The sequence below is a fragment of the Theobroma cacao genome, chromosome 9 (genome assembly GCF_053813885.1).
Source record: "Theobroma cacao isolate CCN51 chromosome 9, ASM5381388v1, whole genome shotgun sequence".
Classification (NCBI taxonomy): Eukaryota; Viridiplantae; Streptophyta; class Magnoliopsida; order Malvales; family Malvaceae; genus Theobroma; species Theobroma cacao.
The window spans coordinates 574,810-596,690 of NC_142647.1; the positions used below are offsets into that span (position 1 = coordinate 574,810).

General features: G+C 35.7%; 1 protein-coding gene across 2 annotated transcripts; it reads right to left on the bottom strand.

The window, feature by feature from the left end:
• Positions 1 to 15,138: 15,138 nt before the first annotated feature.
• Positions 15,139 to 19,847, bottom strand: LOC18587657 (glutamate receptor 2.7-like). Of its 2 annotated transcripts, none has more exons than XM_007011580.3 (5): positions 19,504 to 19,847; positions 16,963 to 18,311; positions 16,565 to 16,877; positions 16,059 to 16,465; positions 15,139 to 15,961 (listed from the first exon to the last, which is right to left on the bottom strand). In XM_007011580.3, exons 1-5 carry the CDS (start codon positions 19,769 to 19,771, stop codon positions 15,356 to 15,358), a joined length of 2,943 nt encoding a protein of 980 aa, XP_007011642.3. In that variant the 5' UTR covers positions 19,772 to 19,847; the 3' UTR covers positions 15,139 to 15,355. The 2 variants fall into 2 exon arrangements, with proteins under 2 accessions (XP_007011642.3, XP_088666038.1); XM_088809912.1 differs by having other exon boundaries at positions 19,476 to 19,618.
• Between the last annotated feature and the right edge of the window lie 2,034 nt (positions 19,848 to 21,881).

A 21,881-nucleotide genomic window follows, 5' to 3' on the forward strand; every position in this document is an offset into this window, starting at 1 on the left:
AACACGTCTAGACGAAGCAGTGGTCAACAAATATAGTGCATGGGAATACAAAATTATTTAGTCCTGGAATAATTGACCCTTCTGCTTTTTGTTATTTTTTATAAAAAAGTTAAACATTAAAAACAAAAAGAATCAATGAAAGGAAACTTGTGAGCATGACTTGTAATCTTTCTAGTTATCCCTAAACACATGATTTAATAATAGTTTAATTTAAGAAAAAATTGTGAGAAATGGACCTCGTGACAAAGTGATTTCAGAAATAACGATCTATATAAAGTTATCTGTTTCTAGCCAAAAATAAGCATGAGTAGACCAAAATGCCCTTAAAAACATTGTTTCAAATAAACACTCAGCTGTTTGAGCTATCTGCATCCCGCTAGAGAGAAAATAGAAAAAAATAAATAAATGCACGTAGCTGTTTGGGCTCGGTCATCTTTCTCTCTCAACTCTCTGAACTATCTCAACTCTAGCAAGTTTCTGTTGAGCACCATCGTCATCGGGCTGTGGTCTATCTCTCGGCATCTAGCTACATTGTCGAAGATTAACAGACCTTATAGCAGATATGACATCAAGGTACCTGTTATTGGGTTTATTTATGCAACACACTTAAATTTTTAAAACATTTGGTGTAAATTAGAAGATGGAATGGAAACATTGCCCAGAGTTGTTACACGCCATGCATCTATAACATGTATTAGAGTTATTTTAGCGTGTCACGGCTTTTCGTGGCGTGTTGTGGGTTAACTAGTTTTTTGGGTTGTTAGCGTGTCACGGCTGTTCCTAGCGTGTCATGGGTTAACTGAATTTATGGATTTTTGGCGTGTCACGGTTGTTCCTGACGTGTCGTGGGTTAACTGGTTTTTTGGGTTTTTAACGTGTCACGGCTGTTGGTGTAACAGGTCAGTAATTACAGTGATTGACGTGTCACGAGAGTGATGCATGGCGTGTCACGATATTTGACTTGATATGCATGGCGTGTAACAACACGACAGACAAATTTTTGATCACGACATGTATTATGTAAAATGATTGACAATAAATTTTTTTTCAAAATTTCAGTGGGGTTCCAATTGTGTGACTTGTGATAAGACACGGTGGTCAGTGGGTGGGTGGCAGTTACAAAGGTGGTGAGTCACGAATGCGGGGGGTTAAGAGTGATTTGTTGTTTGTGGGCTTGATGAAGCTGGTTGAAGATGTTGTTGGGGTAAACTTAGAAATTGACGAGATTGAGTTACATGCACTAATCAGTACACCCGGAGAGCTATCACGGCCAATTATCAAGGACGATGAGGATGTTGCATTAATTTTGCTAGAACAGAGGAATGTTCTGGCTGTGTATGTCAGCATTGAAGGACGTCAAACAAATGTTATGTCACATGAAGAAGTTGGACAACATGGTAATCAGCTCAATCAAAATGAGATTTACAATGCTTCACATATACCACAGCATTCTGTCCATAACCCATAACAATGGCAATTGAGGTATGCACAAAAGTTTGTGCAACCCGGTAAACAGACGACATTCACAGAACAGTTGGCTACACAATTTCGATCAGGATGTGCATCAAACCAATTTCTTGCTTCTCTTGAACAAATGCAATGATCGAGTGAAACTGTAGAGTGTGTAATGCCATTGTCAAATGAGAATACGACCGTTGAGGACAACAATGTGAGGTTGGAGGGTGACACTACGACGTTGGAGGATAATACTGCATTTGATGAGGGAAATGAGGATTTTTTCACTGTCGGTGAAGAAAGATTTGATGACACTTCAGATGATGGGCTTGAACAATGGCAAGATGACAGTTCAGACGATGATTGCCTTTATGACAGTGATATTCCAATTTGCAATAATGTTGAAGGCGAAACGGAACCTGTTGGAGGTGTTAATGTAGGAGATGTTCAGTGTGATGACCCCATATACAATAACCCCATCGCTGGTGAGAACGGGATTCGTTCCCTTTATACATTACTCAATCACAGTGATCAGGAAAGGGGAAATGCAGGGATATCTCGTACGTGGGTAATTGCAGGTGCAGAAAGGTTCTCCTTCCAAACAATTACCATTGAGGAGTCGACATGTGCCGAAGATCGCTTATACAAAGGAAGAATGTTTTCGTCGAAGGCTGAGTTGAAACGAGCTTTGAACATGTTGGTTATAAAAAAAAAGTTTGCGATAAGAGTAAAAAGGTCATGTAAAGCTCGTTATGAGGTTGGTTGCAAGGATAAGGCATGCAAGTTCAGTGTTCGTGCAACGAAGTTACCTAATAGATGAGAATATTGGCAAGTTCGGACATTCCACAAAGTACACACCTCTACCGTTGATGGTTTGCAAGGGCGGTTTGCAACTACGAGTGCAAAGATGATTAGTGAACTTATGTCACGCAAGCTTCAAGCTAATGGAGTAGCATTGAGACCTAAGGACATAATTTGTGAGATGAAAGTTCAGTGGGGATTGGAATGCTTATATGGTAAGGCTTGGCAAGCAAAGGAGTATGCGGAGAGACTAGTTTTCGATCCACTGGAAGAGTCATTTCAACTACTACCATCGTATTTTTATATGTTGGAACAAGAAAATCCTGACACAGTGACTGCAGTGGCTACTGATGAGGAAGAGAGATTCAAATATTATTTCTGGTCATACGAGGCTTATATTCGGGGGTTTAGGGATGCAATGCTTCTTATGGTTGCAATTGATGCGACACATCTCAAAGGCAGGTTAAACGGTGTTCTGTTTGTCGCTGTATGCAAAGATGCAAACAAGTGCGTATATCCAGTTGTGTTTGGTATCGGCCATGTTGAGGACGAAGACTCGTGGACATGGTTTCTTAGCAAGTTGAGTGATGCGGTTGGTTGTCCTGAAAGCATTATGTTCATTTCTGATCAGCATCTCGGCATTAAGAAAGCAATCTAAAATACATACCCAGAAGCGCACCATGGTTTATGCGGTTACCACTTGAAAAAAAACTTTAAAAACAAGTTCAAGCGTGACGATGTTTGTATGCTTTTCACCCTTGCTCGAGATTACTATAAGGTGGCCGATTTCAACAGACATATGAACCAGATACAACAGATTCACTCAGGAGCCCACGCGGACCTTATGATAATAAGGCTTGAGAAATGGGCACGTGCATGTTCACCGGTAAGGCGATACCAAATGATGGCATCCAACATTAAGGAATGTGTTAACTCATGCTTGAAGCATGCAAGACAAATGCTGATCACTGTTTTGATCGAGTTCATCAGAGACATGTTCCAGCGTTTGTTCCATGACCGGTACGAGGAGGCCGTCAAGGTGAGCATGCCCCTCAGCCCTTGGGTTGCCAGGCAGTTGAGCAAAAGGTTCAATGATGCACATCACTTTTTAGTTAAGCCTATCAATCGAGTGGAGTTTGAAGTTAAAGACGGGAAGATGGACGGAGTTGTAAACCTGTCCAAGAATACGTGTTCATGTTGTGAGTTCCAAACAGATTTACTGCCATGCAGCCATGCAGCCATGCCATTGCAGCAATAAGGTCATAATATATTTATTTCTTATTTGAACCGTAATTGACATATCATTTACATTGTGCTTGAAGATTGAGTTTATTATGTTTTTCAGTAAATGCAATCGTGAAGCCATTAAATTCTACGCTGACTACTACAAGACAACCGTTTTGGTGGAGGGTTATTCAGGATCCATTAGGTCGGTTGGGCATCTTAGTAGTGGGACATCCCCCTTCATGTGAAATAAATTGTCGTCTTGCCCCCACCTTGGTGAGGCCAAGTGGAAAGACTTAAGAGGAGAAGGATTCCATCCGCTGGTGAAGGTAGTCGAGCACGGAGATGTTTGCAATGCAAGAGGTACGGGCATAACAGATAGAACTGCCCATCCCCATTTGTAATTTCATCCACAAATTCGGCACCATCTCCAAGTCAATCGACGCCTCCACGACTGCGCCGAGCCAAAGCATGTTCAAGTTGCAGACAAACCGGTCACACACGCAATAATTGTCCAATACGAAGGACAATGTCTAAAAATGTAGGGTGTGTTGTGGATGAAGACAGCTTGTCCGCCTAACTAAATGTGTTTGAAAATTAACTGCAATAACATATATAACTGTGTTATTCAATAATCATATATGAAATTGTTGAACATTAATCGTTACAACTTTAATATCCTAACCGATGGCTCATTAGCAATCTGCGGTGGAGCTGAACCTATCGGTGCTTGAGGACCAGTCGTCTCTTCCATAAACTGTAATTACATATATAACTGTGTTATTCAATAATCATGTATGGAATTGTTGAACATTAACCGTTACAACTTTAATATCCTTACCGTCAGCTTGTTAGCTGTATACGGTTGAGCCAGACCTATCGGTCCTTGAGGACTTGTTGTCATTTTTGTAAACTACAATTATAGAAATTACTATGTTACTCGAGAAACATATGTAGGAATGTAGAACACAAACTATTAGAATTGATCTTACCGACGGCTCATTTCCATTGTGCATTTGAGGAAGACCGGTGGGTGGTTCTGAAGCTACCGACGCATGGTCCAACTGTAAACACAGAAATGCTATTCGATAATCACATATGGAATTGGAGAACACAAAACCATTACAATTGTCCTTATCGGCTATTCACTGCCTTAACCATGGTCGTCCCCTTCGTCAATCAACTCAGGGCCTGACAGCTCATCAACTAAACCAGCGACGGTGCGTATCCGCTTCGTGCCACCAGAGGCTCTTTTCTCTTTCAATGTTCTCTTTTTTTGCCTCGCACCTATGCCCCAATCCTACCGATCCTCCATGTGCCCTATTGGCATGTACTCGTGGCCCTCCGATAACAGGACATCAAGGTACACAAAATACTCCCGGAGGGCCTCATCCGCAGTGGGTTCCAATGTCTCCAGTGACCAAAACTGCATATAAACAAATAAAATGTTATCATTATCAAATAAGGAAAATTATTATACAAATATAACGTAAAAATTAGTAACTATTCACTCACATCGTCAGATGACTCTAACTTCTGAATTGCCTTGTAGAAGTCTTTAGGCTTCTGATTGTAATCATATTTGCACATTCATGGGTACACGTTGTCCTTTGGACCAGAGGGGGTAACTATTTTTCAGAGAGCAAGAATTGCCTCCATTGTCCAAAACTGCATGTCAAATGTAACCATTATCAGATCGTAAATCATAAACAAGTATACCAATTAATTATTTTTTCAAAAGAAAACTGAAAAATGTTACGTGATAGTACCTGTATCACCCATGTGAATCCGTATATGTTGTAGCGTAACCGAGTTTCCTTTGTCACGCTTGACTCAGGCACTTCAAATCCCTTCAAAAGGTAGTCCAAGGTTAGCTTTCAAACATAGTGACCCCATGGGAAGACATTCCAAGCGTCGATGTCCTCCACCAATGACAGCAACCAATGCGTCACCCGTCGACGATAATCTTGACCAAAAAAAAATGTTGTTCGCGATCAAGACGAGTGCCATCTTCGTCGCGTCTCCTGATTGCTGGAAGTTGCCCTCGCAAAACGTATCATGCAAAGCTTGCAGCTTGACACTGTCCTGCCCGTTCCAGTATCTGTCATGAATTCCCCCCTCAGCAATCTCGTACGATCGTCTGAACACATCGAGCATTGGACCAAACTTCAGCCCGGTGATAAGGTAGAACTCCTGCTTTGACAGCCTCGCCTTGCTCTTGCCAATGGCAAACCATAGCTCGTGGTCCATTGATTGGCTCTCATTGATCCGCCAAATCATTATGTTGTGCAAGAGATCAGCGTAAAAGTACCCTTGTGGATAGACGTCTAGGATCATTCCGAAGTAGGTACGTTTAACTACATCATACTCCCCCTTCTGTTGGAGAGTCTTTGTTCTCTAATGCAGCTGCGACCACTTACAATGGGTGTTAATTACGACGTTGAACGCCCCCTTCTCCCTCGACACGATCAGCAAACTATCAAGATCCTCATACTGTCTGCGCTGGATCTGCAAAACATGGCACACATGCACCAGTGAGTTAAGCCGTCATGTGCAACAAGGTATACTGAAGACATAAATAAGGAATGAATGTTGTGACATGCCATTCATAGCAAGCAAAATGTTGTGACACGCCATGCATAACAACTTAAATGTTGTGACACGCCATGCATAACAAGTTAAACGTTGTGACACGCCATGCATAACAAGTCAAATGTTGTGACACGTCATGTATATCAAGTAAAATGCTGTCACACGCCATGCATAGCAAGTAAATTGTTGTGACACGTCATGCATATCAAGTAAAATGTTATCACACGCCATGCATAACAAGTAAAATTTTGTGACACGTCATGCATATCAAGTAAAATGTTGTCACACGCCATGCATATCAAGTCAAATGTTCTCACATGCCATGCATATCAAGTCAAATGTTCTCACACGCCATGCATATCAAATCAAACCATATAAAGCTGACACGCCAATAACTAACTATAATAACAAGAATAACAATGGCGTCACCCGATTAACACCCAAAACCCCTAAAACCACTATGACTTAACCCCAACAATCATCAAACCAGACCCTAAACATAGTCTAAACATTTGCAATACAAAATAAAAAACCTGAACATATCAAACAAATTCAGGAAAAAATCCAAAAATTAACGAACACAAGAATGTTTTAATTTGAGACTCACTGACCTCTTCATTCATGGCCGACATTGTTATTGGTGCTCTGGTGTCCTTACGCTTGCAAAGAGCCTTCTCGAACACTCCGGTATTGGCGAGAATGAGAAATGAATCACACAGACGTTACAAATTCTGAATAATAACTGTTTAAAATGAAATGAAAAATGGCCTTCTAATATTCTTATTTATTCTGAACAAGGGGAAGGAGAATTAATTGAGTGGAAGTCCAAACGGTTACCACGTTAACTGCCCACTTTTTTTCCTCTCTCTATTTTAAACCATGACATGGTAGCTACTCAAGCACTGACGTGTCACACACTCTAAGCCATGACCATGGCGTGTCAGCTTTTCAAGCAATGTCGTGTCACACACTCTAAACCATGACCATGTCGTGTCACCAACTCTGAACTTTAGAGTGTCATAACTTCCCTCCATGGCGTGTCACCAACTCTTAACTCTGGTGTCTCACAGATTCCCTCCATGGCGTCTTACCAACTTTGAACACTGGCGTGTCACAGATTCCCTCCATACCATGTCACCAACTCTTAACTCTGGCATGTCACAGATTCCCTCCATGGTGTGTCACCAACTCTTAACTCTAGCGTGTCACACATTCCCTTCATGGCGTCTCACCAACTCTAAACGCTGACGTGTCTGACGTCTCACAGATTCCCTCCTTGGCATCTTACCAACTCTGAACACTGGAGTGTCACAGATTCCCTCCAAGTCGTGTCACAAACTCCTAACTCTGGCGTGTTACAGATTCCCTCCACGGCATCTCACCAAATTTGAACGTTGGCGTGTCACAGATTTCCTCTATGACGTGTCGCCAACTCTTAACTCTGGCGTCTCACAGATTCCCTCCATGGCGTCTCACCAACTCTGACCAGTGCTGTGTCATAGCCGTCTCACACATTCCCAACATGACGTTTCACAAACTCTAAACCCTGCACTGCTACAGTCGACTCACATATGGCCTGCTATAGCAGGACCATTTCTTGCTTTGGATTCACATCTTTCTCCTTTCAATTTACCACTGTATCAAGGATTTCTGATTTCACATCATTAGCCAAGCTTTCGATTCATGACAACTGGTTCCTCGTTCGATTTAATATCTCTCTTCTCCTATTATCTGAATGTCGTGTCTCAAATCTCTGAAAACACATCTCATGCAACATTATTTTGTTTTGCACAACCTTCGCAAAAAAAATTATGGGTATTTTGTACAAACAATCTTCGCATATTTTTTTTCTCCCATTTTTCGCCTGTTTGAGAGTGCACGCTAACGAAGATGGCTCATTAAGAACATTTTTGTCTCAAAATCATCCTGGTAGTTAAAAACAGTTAAAATTATCCTGATGATTATTTTAAAAAATACGTTATTTTTAAGGGTTAAAAACAAAATCCTCCTTAATTTAATAATAGGGTTCCCATCAGTTGGAATGGGGCAACAGGAGGACTTGTCAAGGAGAGAAGGGAAAATTACAGGAGTGGAACGTAAATGGCCTTCAAATATAACCGCGACATTTTGTCTTATGTAATTAACGTTTACCTTGACCTAATCAAAGCGGAATGTTTGCTTCTGCTCAAGAAAGAGAAGACAAACTCTAATTCTAGTAATACAGACTGCAAATTAATGTAGTATTGACGAATGGTTTGGTTTTCTTGCTCGTTTAACCCATCATTTATAAATCAACAAATCATTTATTGTCGAATTAAATTCGAAATTAGCTATCTTTTTATTGTGTAATGACCAATCAAGATCCTGAGATAATGATAATGAGATTAATAGTTTGAAACGTAAATTTTATATTTCTTTTGTCGAATGTCAAGTTGAAATTTAAGCTTGATTGTTTAATTACTTGTTAAATATATATTCAGTTTTTTTCGTTTCAGGATTCTCGACTATATCAATTTGATATATATTAATAAAAATTCTTTTGATTGAGAAAAAAATTATTTACTTTACAGTATCAAAAAATCATGTGGAGACAGCTAGGCCCATGGGGATTCCATGATGATGTAAAACTAAGAAAGGGCAGAAGGTCAGATCAAGCCGTAAAGCTTCAACCAAACTTTGTTGTTGGTTTCTGTAAGAAAATGAAAGGAAAGACTTGACAAACAAAATGCAGCTTTGTTCTTAACCTTGTTGACTCGAGCAAGCAAAACGTGTGTAGTTTTAATTTTTTTTCTTTTGGGGGATCTTCAAACAAAACGAGTGATACGTAAAGAGATGGAAATTCCATTTCGGTAATGTAAAATTTGTAGAATAGTTAAATTAACTTGGTATTCTCTTTGACTAAAAAGAGAAGATCACTTGATCAAATGAATAATTGATAATCAAACCAAATCGGGACATAATTTTCACTGATGGTATTCAATCTTATAGTAGCATTCATCATTAGAAGAAATTTCAAGCTTTAACTGGAATAATTTAAAACATGGAGTAGTTTTGAGTTATTTAGATTTTAAAAGGTAAAACGTTTTAAAAATTTCAGAACTATTTTAGAAAATTCAATTAAATTTGTATTTTTTTATTATGTTAAATAAAATTTTTATATTTTTATTTTGAATTAAATAGACATTTATGATTAATAGTTAACTTATTATCGTTAATCAAAATGGTATACATCATTTTTATGTTCACGTGCTGTTGACATAACATTGACATGAATGACGAAAAATATCATGTGATCATGTCATTATGCTACATAAACATACTATATCATCATACATTATGATATATCAACATATCATATTAACATCACGTGATATAAAAATGATAAGTAACATTTTGTATAATAACAATTAATCAATCATTTTCTCAAGTTTCAAATAAAAAGATTATCTACCTACTTTTTGCTAAAATCCCCATCAACGAAATTCTCCACTTCCTTATTAACACAAATTAATACTATACCTAAAGTTTTAAAATGTATAGATAATATAAACGTTCAATGTTTTTTAATATAAAAATAAAAACTATGAAAAATAAATAATATGGCATATATTATGTGATTTGTGAAGAGGAATGAGTCAATGAAAATAGAGTAAGAGAGCAACCGGGAATCTAAGCAACTTCCAATTTGGATTTTCTATTATCTCTTTCATTCTCTTCACCAAATCATACGCAACATATTACCCTTTTTCTTTTTTCTTTTTTCTTTTTTCTTTTTTTTTTTCATTTTTATCCCGAGTCTAACTCATGCTTAAACAGTTTGACTTCCAATCTTAGGGAGTCACCTCGACTTCTTGAATTGAACATGTGTAATATGCCTAAATAATAATAATAATAATAATAATAATAATAATAATAATAATAAATAAAACAAAAAAGACTTTTTGAAATAGAGTAGATATATTTTAGTTGGTGTCAGATTACGTTATCACATTTAAAATAAAATCAATCAGTCTTACTTTATTGTATTAAAAAAAAATAATCAGTTAATCTTATCATGTTTTAAAATAAAAGTAATCAGTTTTATCTCAATATGTTTAAAAAAAAAAACAGAAAACTCACTTCAGTTTATTTCATCAAACTCAAACGATAGGTAGTTAGAAGAGTTAAACACCAGAAAAGAAGAAAGATGGAGGAAAGGGAAAAGTATTTAAAGGATTGCTGATTAAGGTATGTTTAGGGTTATATTTTCATATTTTTGACACAAAAGCTTTAAATTATTTGTATTTTCTTACCTTTTATTCAAATCCAACACTTTTTCGATGACTTTTTGGTGACATGATGGGTACCAATGGAAAGGTCTTGAAAAGATCTTTCAACAGTTTTTGTAGCATCTCGTTTGGTCCTACAGTTATGAAGATATGAATTTTTGAAGTTAATTGGAAACCTGATTTTCAACAGTTTTGACAATCCAACTTTGGGTCATCGGAACTCTATATTCCGTTAACATATTTGCTCATTTCTTTGAGGGCTTTTGTAGTATGAAATGAGATGTTTAATTTGGTGTCAATGGCTCAGTTAAGGGCATCTTGTATTAAGAGAATTAAAGCCTCAAAATAGACACGCTGATACTGGAAACTCAGAAATCTGAGTATTTCTGTGATGATTTTGATATTTTTGGCTTTCGAAACTTGAGAATTTTGTGGTCTTTTTAATCAAAACAAATTTTGGTGTTGTAGTATGATATAAATACTTCATATTGGTGTTGATTTTATCCCTGGAAATAAGTCAGGTTAAAAGTTATAAGAGCTTAAAATAAGCCAAATAGTCATTCAGATTCTGAAAATTTCAGAAAATAGAAAAGTCCTTTTAAATTTGTTTTAAAATTCGATTTTAATTAATATGTGATAAATTCTGTTGTAAACTTCATAAATATTGAATATGTGATTTCTACTGTATTTTTATGTCAAAAGGAATATATCTTTATATTTTATAAATTTATTTCTTAAATTAGTAGATTTTATTAAAATATCAAAAATTTATGAAAAATTATAAATATGATTTTTATGAATGAAATTAGTGTTATCTCTCTACCTGAAATTAAAATCCTTCATGATTTTATGATTTAAGTTTAATTCTCAACTTTATTGGAAATTCTATTTAATTCAAAAATATATATAATAATAAAATATTACCTTATTAATCGAAAATGTTTTTAAATTGTGCTAGAGGTCACTACACACCCTAAATGCTTAGGATGGCCAATGGAAGTCACCTTGTAGGATTCGTTGCAAATTCAGTTCTGATATTTGTATATATTTCTTGAAATATTAGGCAACTAGGAGGATTGTCTGATATGCTGCTTAAAAGTGAAATTGACAAAATCAGGTAAGTAGCTAATATCCCCTCGGTGTTTTCACACCCTAAAAATTAGCCTCAATGTGGATTTAAATTTCATATATTATGTATAATATGTTTTGTCCTATGGTTTGTAAAAATTGAGTTGAGTATGCAAAATAGATACATATGATTTTCGTATGTTGGATTTTGGAATGTGAAATTTTTGTCAAATATGATTTTTGATTTTGAAATATGAATATGATTTTTATCTAACATATGCATATATGATTATCTTAGTGATTACATATGTAAATACTTAATTTGAAATAAATATACTTTTGATATGCACGATATGTGTTTTGTAAAACAGAATATTACCATTTTGTGAATTTGAGTAATCTAAAAATATATGTTTCTATTTTGTCTCCTAGTATGGCTATGCTCTGATCTTGCCTATAAAGGTTAAATGTTGGCCATGTCGACATGTATTTTGTGATTAGAGATTGATCTCTCAATCGCACCACTAGTTACAGAATAGTGGTATTTGTGATATTTATTTAATACAGCCAATAGTTGTTTTTGATATATTTATGATCCATGCCACCGGGGTTGATTGTGGATTTATTTCTAACTTATACTATAAGGGTTAAATGTAATTGTAGCATGTTACAAGAGACCAATAAATATATGAAATCAATGTGAAATTATGTTTTGTTTTGTTATCTGAAAGTTTCAAAATTGTGTTAGCTATGTTATCTAAAACGAAATTATGTTTGCTTATGAAATTAAAAAATGAAATTTTGAAATATATGTTTTGAATGAGATTATCCAAAATTTTGTTTTGATACCTATATACGTATTCGTAACTTGGCCTAAATGTTTTAAGCATGCTTAATCCAGCTAAAGGGATGTTAGTTACTTGTTGAATAATTAGACTCAGCTTCCTTCAAATTTTTTTCAGGTTGTGATTTGGTCAATCACGCGAGAATTTCGAGTAATGATATTTAATCTAGTAACATTTAAATTGTCTAGGATTTATTTAAATATTATAAATATCAAACTATCTTAATTAGTATTCAGACTTTTATCTTGACATAATAGCTTTATGATTTTGGAAATTTAATTCTGAATATTGTCGAATTAAGATCTTTTAAATTTCTACCTTTAGATTTAGTTCTATGAATTACTATATTTTTCAAGTATTAGTCTCTTCTAGATAGTGTTATAAGGTATATGTATTAAACCATTGCATGTCTGTAAGATTACATCTTACAAGTATATGGCATCTGTCATGTCTTGGGTTTGGGGCATGACAACATGGGATTGAATTCAATCTCTGATGATGAACTCAATTTGAATACAAGTATTTTAAAAATTACTGTATAACATCAATTGTAATTGATAATGACATTTACCTTTAATACAAGTATTTAACATCAATTTGACATGGGATTATTTACCTTTAATAATCTTTAACATCAATTTAATAATAGGGTTCCCATCAGTTGGAATGGGGCAACAGGAGGACTTGTCAAGGAGAGAAGGGAAAATTACAGGAGTGGAACGTAAATGGCCTTCAAATACGACTGCAGCATTTTGTCTTCTTATGTAATTAACGTTTACCTTGACCTAATCAATGCAGAATGATTTCTTCTGCTCAAGAAAGAGAAGACAAACTCTAATTCTAGTAATGAAGACTGCAAATTGATGTAGTATTGACGAATGGTTTGGTTTTCTTGCTGGTTTAGCCCATCATTTTCCATATCAATCAACAAATCATTTATTGTTGAATTAAATTCGAAATTAGCTATCTTTTCAATGTGTAATGATCAATCAAGATCCTGAGATAATGATAATGAGATTAATAGTTTAAGGAAAAGTATGGGTAATGTTATTGCCAAATTTGGTATTTATTGAAAGTATGAAACGAAATTTTATATTTTTTTTCGTAGAATGTCAAGTTGAAATTTAAGCTTGATTGTTTAATTACTTGTTAAGTATCCAGTTGTTTTCGTTTCAGGATTCTTGACTTATATCAATTTGATATATATTAACAAAAATTCTTTAGTTTGAGAAAAAAAATTATTTACAGTACCAAAAAATCAAGTGGAGACAGCTAGGCCCATGGGGATTCCATGATAATGTAAAACTGAGAAAGGGCAGAAGGTCAGATCTAGCCGTAAAGGTTAGACCAAACTTCGATGTTGGTTTCTGTAAGAAAACGAAAAGAAAGACTTGACAAACAAAATGCAGCTTTGTTCTTAGCGTTGTTGACTCGAGCAAGCAAAACGTGTGAAGTTTTTTTTTTTTTTGGGGGGGGGTTCTTCATACAAAACGAGTGATGATTACTATGGAGAAACATTCAATACGTAAAGAGATGGAAATTCCATTTCGTTAATTTAAAATTTGTAGAATTGGTAAATTAACTTGTTATTCTCTTTGACTAAAAAGAGAAGATCACTTGAACTTGATCAAATGAATAAAATTATTGATAATCAAACCAAATTGTGACATAATTTTCACTGATGGTATTAAATCTTATAGTGGTATTCATCATTAGAAGAAATTTCAAGCTTTAACTTGAATAATTTAAAACATGGAGTAGTTTTGAGTTATTTAGATTTTAAAAGGCAATATGTCTTAAAAAATTTCAGAACTATTTTCGAAAATTCAATTAAATTTTTATTTTTTATTATGTTAAATAAAATCTTGATATTTTTATTTTTGATTACATAAGTATTTATGATTAATAGTTTACTTATTATTGTTAATCAAAATGGTATATATCACTTTTATATTCATGTAACATTGACATAGATGATAAAAAATACCATATAGTTATGTCATTATATTTATAATGACATGTCATCATATGATATGATATGTCATCATACCACACTAACACCTCAATTTGAAGAATACCATACTAACACCTCCTGATGATGAACTCAATTTGAATACAAGTATTTTAAAAATTACTGTATAACATCAGTTGTAATTGATAATGACATTTACCTTTAATAATCTCAGTAGTCAAGCAAATTTTCCTGAGTCAGAAAATTTAGTGTAAATAAGAAACTTGAATTAAAGTTACTCGACAGTGACTCAAAACTTTTAAAAGAATTTTCCCAATTTTCTGCTTATTTATCTAATCGAATGCTCTATTCTAATCTGTCCAAATATATATATATATATATATATATGTTCAACTTTTACAAATTAGAGTCAATGAAATTTGTTTAGAAACAACCGTGCATATGTATTTGGGACCATTATCTTGATACTTCTGACCCTTAGACTTTGAATTTTCTTTTAAGGCTTACATTTGAGATATCGATGATAATAAAAAATTTATAAGTTGAGAACATATAATATACAAATAGTACTCTTTCTTAGAAGTTTCTTTCAATTACAAAGCTTGACCAGCAGGAGCGAAGCAATCCACCTGTTTCCTTTTTTTTCTCATATACTCTGTCAAATTTCTAGTAAGATTTGATTTTACTGCATCAGTTTCATTTTTGGAGAAAATGTTTCAGTTTCTCTTGAATATGTTGTTCCTGTTCCACTTACTAAAAAAATTAATGATGATCAAAGTAGGTAGTTTCCACTATATGATAGCAAACTAGCATAGGTTGGTTTCAATTGTTGTAAAAACAGAAAACAGGGATATCTACCTGAAATTGTGAACTATTTTGGTGCGGAATGGATTTTCATGTACAACCTGCAAAATTCTATTGAAAGTTGGCTTCCATTTCTTGTTTAAAAAAGAGTTACATTTCAACCTGGAAGCTGGAATGGGGATACATTCTAGTCCGAAACACAAACAGGGGGATCTGTTAACCAGGAAACGGCTAGCTAGAAGCTAATTGAAGTACGGACCTCATCAGCTTCACTTCCAACTATGATCCTATACCGATACTATACATGAATTTACAATATTTTCTGCTCATGGGTCATTTCTGTTGGCTAGCTCAATAGAAGATCTTTCCGGGGAAGGGAATGTCTCTGGAGAGGCTGATCCACTTGGAGTCAGATCACCATGCCCTGTAAACCTTCCCTGGTCTACAAAGAAAACAAACTGTGAAGCATCTGTCTGGCTTGAGTAGCTTGATGGACTTGGGGGGCAGTTAGTGTTTGGTGAGCTTCCAACAACACCAATGCTGTGAACACTGTGAGTGCTGCTTGCATCTCTGACTTCGCTTTTTCTGAAAGTATGGGAGCTCAGGTCTTTCTGGTCAAAGATTCTCGACATAATTCGGATTCTTCTCCACACTGAAGTATCATGGAACTGAAACAAGACATGCCGTTGTTCGTGCAAGAACATTGCTGAATATATGATGAGAGCTGACATAGATGCAGTCCCAGCAATTAGGAACAGCCCCCAAAAGCTCTCCAGACCAAGACTGCTTGAAGAAACAGAAGGGTCAACGTCAGGACAGACAGTTCCCTTCTTTAACCAAAAGTTTTCAATTTGTTCCATTTTGTCACTTTGAGTAACATTAAGGATTGCCCTTGAAACATCTGCTACAAGAGGGGAACCTTTAGGGAAGGCCTACAAAAAGCAACATAAATAAAAATCAGCATGAAACATTAAGCATATCATATAGAATGGAGGAAGCTAGAGAGAAAGAGATTGACAGAGAACTCACGAATCCAAAGCCAGCGGTTTTAAATGTTGGTTCTACTGTAGTATATTTGCCGCAGTATTTTGAAAGAAATAACTTAATATAAGGATTTTCATCCAAAGCAGCAGAAATACCGCCATTGGCACTTCCTTTGGTAAAAAGTTCATGAAGTTCTTCTGGAGAATTATATATCTTGAGCTGGAAGTTTTCAAATTTCAAACCCAACAAGATTCCTTCAACGAAGGAGCCATTCAATAAGCCAACACTCTCCCTTCTCTTCACGAGCTCATTGATATCAGTTACAGTGGGCTGGAGCTGCTCAACTGTTAAAAGGGAGGTCAAATTTGCCGTGTAACTTTGGGTGAGAACGAGAACGACGAAACACCATACAATTACCACAAATCTAGCCAAATTGCTCACAACTTTCTCCCCTGCAATATTATTCAATTCAAGAACAAAAAAATGAGTTTTAAAATGTTGGATCGAAATGCAATATGTTTATAAATTGAAAAGGTGAAAGAGGTTATTACGATGGGCAAACACCATGGTTGAGAAGGAGAACCAGAAGCTGGTGCCGATTTGATGTGCAGGGGGTCCACGGAAATCCTCGTTTATTCTGTGCTCGAGAATCCAAACAACAAATCCGATGAAGACAAAGAAGCAACCGCTCGTTACCCAAAGGTCCCATGTCAAAGGCTTTAAAAAAACCCATGCATTCTTCTCCTTGTTATCTCTGATTGGCACGATCATCGACACACCTGATTCTGTGAATGGCAATGCGAAGTCCACAAACAATGACCTGTTTGCCACAATAGTTGTATCTCCTACCACAGCGTCATAATTCTGTTCATAGTCACCAATTGTCAAAAGAGAAAAATCAAATTGAAGCTATGCATGATAGACAAAAGGATTGAAGGAGGAGACTTACCCCATAGTACACTTGATCAGTTAGGTCATTGTAAGACCCAGCAGCTTTTCCATCAGTTGTTGCAAATGGAACATACTCGTAAGGAACAGCATAAGGCATTTTATCCATTACAGCGTCGAAAACATCAATGCAATACCCTTCAATTGATTTTGCTTTCTGAGCGATAGGATCCCACACTACGTTAAGAAATTCAGTAAAACCAACTTTCACTGGAACGCCAATTCTCAATTTCTTCCCATTTGTCGGTATCTGCCAACCTTTAGGAACCAAGTTAGTCTCCCCTGGCCATATAATGGGACCCAGTTTTGGCTTAGAAGTAGAATTAGTGCTTGCGTTTGTGTTTGTCGAATCCAACTGTCTTACAAGTCCATTTTCGGGTGTCCAAAACCCGACCTCTTTTTCCCCACTTCCAATTACGTTAACTATCTGAAACACGGATGACTGTAATTGTCCTTTAACAAAATGAAAGTCTCCGGAAAGGCCTTTGAATTTTGTGCTTGATAATTCCCGGATGAGTCGTGGACCATTTTGTGAGACTCCCAAAGTTTCAAGGTCCGTCGCACCACTGCTGGAAATAGTTGGTTTATTGAAGCGGAGGTTTTCAGTGCCAGCTTTCTCAATTGCCATTGCCAGCGCAAAAGTTGCATCATAAGCCCATAGTCCCACAATGCTCAATTCGGCGTTAATGGAGTCCGGATTCTCTTGCTGGAACTTCCTTTTCCAGCGAACTGTAAAATTTTCTATCTTTTTTGATTTGGCAACATAAGACTTCACACCTACAACCCCCTGCATGGAATCGATGGGTGAGGCATCTATTGATCTCCACAGATTAGTCATCACATCAGTCATGATCCAAACATATCCTTCACTCATCATTCCAATCTCTTTTGCTTTGGCCAAAATCCGACTGCCAAGAGACATTGTCATGTGCACAATGAAAAGTCTTGTTTGCATGGTCATTAACTTGTAAAGCTCTTCAGCAATTTGGTCATCCGTTGCAGCCGCAGCAATGATACTCAGATATGGGACGCGAGCGTTAATCTCCTGTAAGGCATCCGTCAAGTAAGGTATAAGGCTCTCTCCGGACTGGTTGTCAACGTAGATGGGTACAGCTTCTTTCCATCCAAAAGCCTGGACAATGGCACTTATCGCTTTCACTTGATTTGAGCTGCTTTGTGCAGCTAGAAAAAAGTATGGACTCTGGAGGGAAGTGAGAGAAGGACTTGTTGCAGAAAACGATATGATGGGAACTTTAGATTCGTTTCCGAGATTGATAACAAAGTTGGCTTGCATTGAACTTCTTGGTCCTATGATTGCTTGCACTTGTACGTTTTTCATCAAGTCTAGAGCTGTTCACCAAGCAAATTGACAAAAGTTCTGACTTAATTATTCATCCTGAAAGATTAACATGCTACAGGAAGAATAAACAATAAAAAAATAAACGTGGCACGGGTTTGCTGACTCGGCCAGACAAAATCTGACTTCAAAGTTGAAAGCTATTAAAAAATTAGTATATAATTGTGTGATGAGCAATGAGCAGGGAGGGGAGATCTTTTCTAACCGCATGAAGGTCAAATGTTCTTTTGTTACAAGTTGGAGGCAAATTCTCCGGTCAGAATATATCAGCTTAATTAGCATATCAATACCAGATCAGGGATGGGTCACGTGTGTTGGATCATACAGTTGTCATCTCTACGACCGCATTTAATTCCCTAATTTCTGTGGTACTCCCACAATCCTAACATCTATCCTTGCAAGTATTTGTATTTGGCCAAAACTGATAGGACTGGGTACATAATATGAATGAAAATGCAGCTGTCTTGGTTTTGACTAGCTGGCTAGGATAGAGACATTAACTAAGAACAGTCTTTTACAGGTAAGGACTTGGATGAAAATGTTCCTTGTTTGAAAAAATTTGTCTTTGCAGAATATAACGATGATTATTTTCCTCACATACTGACATACAAATTATCAACCATCTCTTTCCATTGGTGAAATAAGACCAATTTTGACAGCCGGCACTTGGTCTGAACCCTTTAGCTTATAGTTGAGTCCGTCATTTTGGGTTAATTTCTGGCGGACAGAGAGAGCCTCAGGCCTTGCCTGAGAGAGTTCAGAGCTGAGTCCCTCACTGTTGTCACTTGTATATATAAATCATGCATGCTTTTCCTAAGCAAGCAAAACTAATTATTTTCATACATAAAAGTCATACTGGTTCAAAAAGCAGAAAAAGCAAAAGACATATAGTGCTAATCTTTATTTATGGTAGAAATTAATTTATTTATGGTATAAACTGGTATATATGCATATATGGGTACATTGTGTTATATAAAACATGTTGGTTTAATTAACCCTAAAGAGAAATGTAATAAGCACCTACAGCTTTGACAAGGTGATCGGAGGAGCCAGAAAAAGGAAAATCAAACTACTCTATATCGATATTTTGCTATGTCAGTAACTTAACTTCAACAAGAATAACAGAATAAGTTCAAATAGGAAGGTAAGTAGATAACCTGGAAGAAGAAGAGGGAGAGAACGTACCGGCATCAGCGGCGGCGACGACGTCTTCCTTGGAGTCCCTGACGTTCAAGACCAGCCTGGTTTTGTAGTGAGCATGAGTCTCATAAAAGTCTGAAAGGGCCATGTTGATGCAACTCAAACCAATCTTCCCAGCCGGGGTATCCAAGTCAAGAACCACACCCACCTTAACTTGGGTGGTTGAGTTTTGAGTCAGGACCCCTTCTAGCAAGAAAATGAAGACACAGAACAGATGGAACAACATGTGTTCGGTAGAGCTCCTCATCATCATTGGAGCTCTTCAGCTCCGGAACACGTTTTCCCCACAGACAAATGTCACTATTTATGGGATGACAGATTTGAAAAGTAGTATGAATAAGACGTGTGGAAGAAATAGAAGCAGTAAACAAATACTGTGTATGGGGATTCAAACCTACACGTAATTTCAGTTTACGTTGCTTTTTGTTTGAAATTAAAAAAGATGACTTTGTATGTAGACTTTCATTCCATGTAATCGTAGACACATGATTAATAGAACATTGTCTATAAAGTAATTACCCCCTTTTGTCTTCTAAAAATCATGGACTTAACTTTATACTTGTCAAAAAGACTTGTGTAATCTTATTTTTATATTTGTTTTAATGAAATTTCTTGAATTGTATTTAATCTTTCTACTTTTTAATTTAGCAGTAATTAAAGGCCTATTTGAACAAACCTCGAAAACGTCAACTCAAAAGGTTTTTAATTTCTTTTAATTAGATAAAATCCGAATTTAACATTTTTATTTCATGTGATGGGTCAACTTTATCATTTCTAATTTTTGAATGAGTTCAATTTTATCATTGTATATTATAATTTGATTAAAAAATGATCAAAATTTAGAATATCCTTTTATTTTTTAAGGGAATATTCTTTTTACCGCTAATTTTTTTTATCATTTTTAATCAAATTACAATGCACGGTGATAAATTTGCATTCTTACAAAAATTAATGATTGTTTTGACCCATATAGAGAGAGTGATAAATTTGAATCTTATTCCATTTATTTTTCAAAAAAAATTAATTTGAGGACCGAAAATAAATCTAAAAAAAGAGTAAAGAATGAAAAAACAATAAGTTCAAAAATATCCTATTCTAAATCTTCACCTAATCGTGCTTAATTATAATCTTAAATTGATGAGTTGGTTTTTTACCATCCTCGACCCTTATTTTATTAACTAATTAAGTGTGAGCTAAGATCTTGAAAAAAAAAAAAGACATGAATCAATACATACTTATATCATAACTTGTAATTATGCAGCGCATCTTGATTTGTTGAATTTATAATTAATGGGAATTCTTTATCTAATTATTAATTTCTCTTACGAAAGACTATAGAGTTCAAACAATTACAATAAAATCTGTTAAGTAAAAGCTGAAAATAAAATAATAATATAAAAATCTAAATTCTTTATTCCATGTGCGTGGAACCACTAGTTTAATTTAATAATGGAGTTCCTCGTCAGTTGGAATGGGGCAACAGGAGGACTTGTCAAGGGAATATTACAGGAATGGAACATAAATGGTCATCAAATACGAGTACAACATGTTTTGCCTTATGTCAGTAACATTTACCTTGACCTAGTCAAAGCAAAAGTACAAACAAATGGACAAACTGTACTGATGGTAATAGAGACCGCAGATTAACGTAGTAATGGCGAATGGTCTGGTTTTCTTGCTCGTTTGCCCATCACTTTTCTTATCAACATGTGTCGAGTTAAAATTTAAGTTTGAATTTTCAATTCCTTACTTAGTCGGGAAGTATATTCGGTTGTTCTAAATCAAGATTCTCAATGTGTGTCAATTTAATATGAAATTGTTATTGCGAAATGAGGAACTGTGTCTTTGGCCTAGGAATGATATGTAGGGTTCTCCTGCTTTGAGATATTAAGCTGGTTCATCCGACTCTTATGTACCCAAAAAAAAAAAATTTTTTTATTAGATTGAGAAGCAAAATACGGGTCTACAAACTGAAAAAATCAAGTGGAGGCAGCTAAGCAAAGCTCCACGAGATATCAAGAATCAATGATGTAATGACAAGAAAGACCGGGAGGTGAAGTCAAGACATAAAAGATTCAACAAAGTTACGGTTGGTTGTTGTAGGAAATTAAGAGGAAAGTCTTTAGAAACAAAAATACGGCTTTGTTCATTACTTTGTTGACTTTTGCGGGTACCTGCAAAGAACACGAGTGATTGCTATGGAGAAACATTCAAAACCTAAAGAGATGGGAATTCAATATTGATCATCGAAGCATATTCAAAAAAGAGATGAAAAATAGGTAGAATGATTCCGATACCGTATTCTGAAATGTGAATTGCACAAAATTAACAGAAATTCACTGGTTTAGCTTATAATCCTGTAT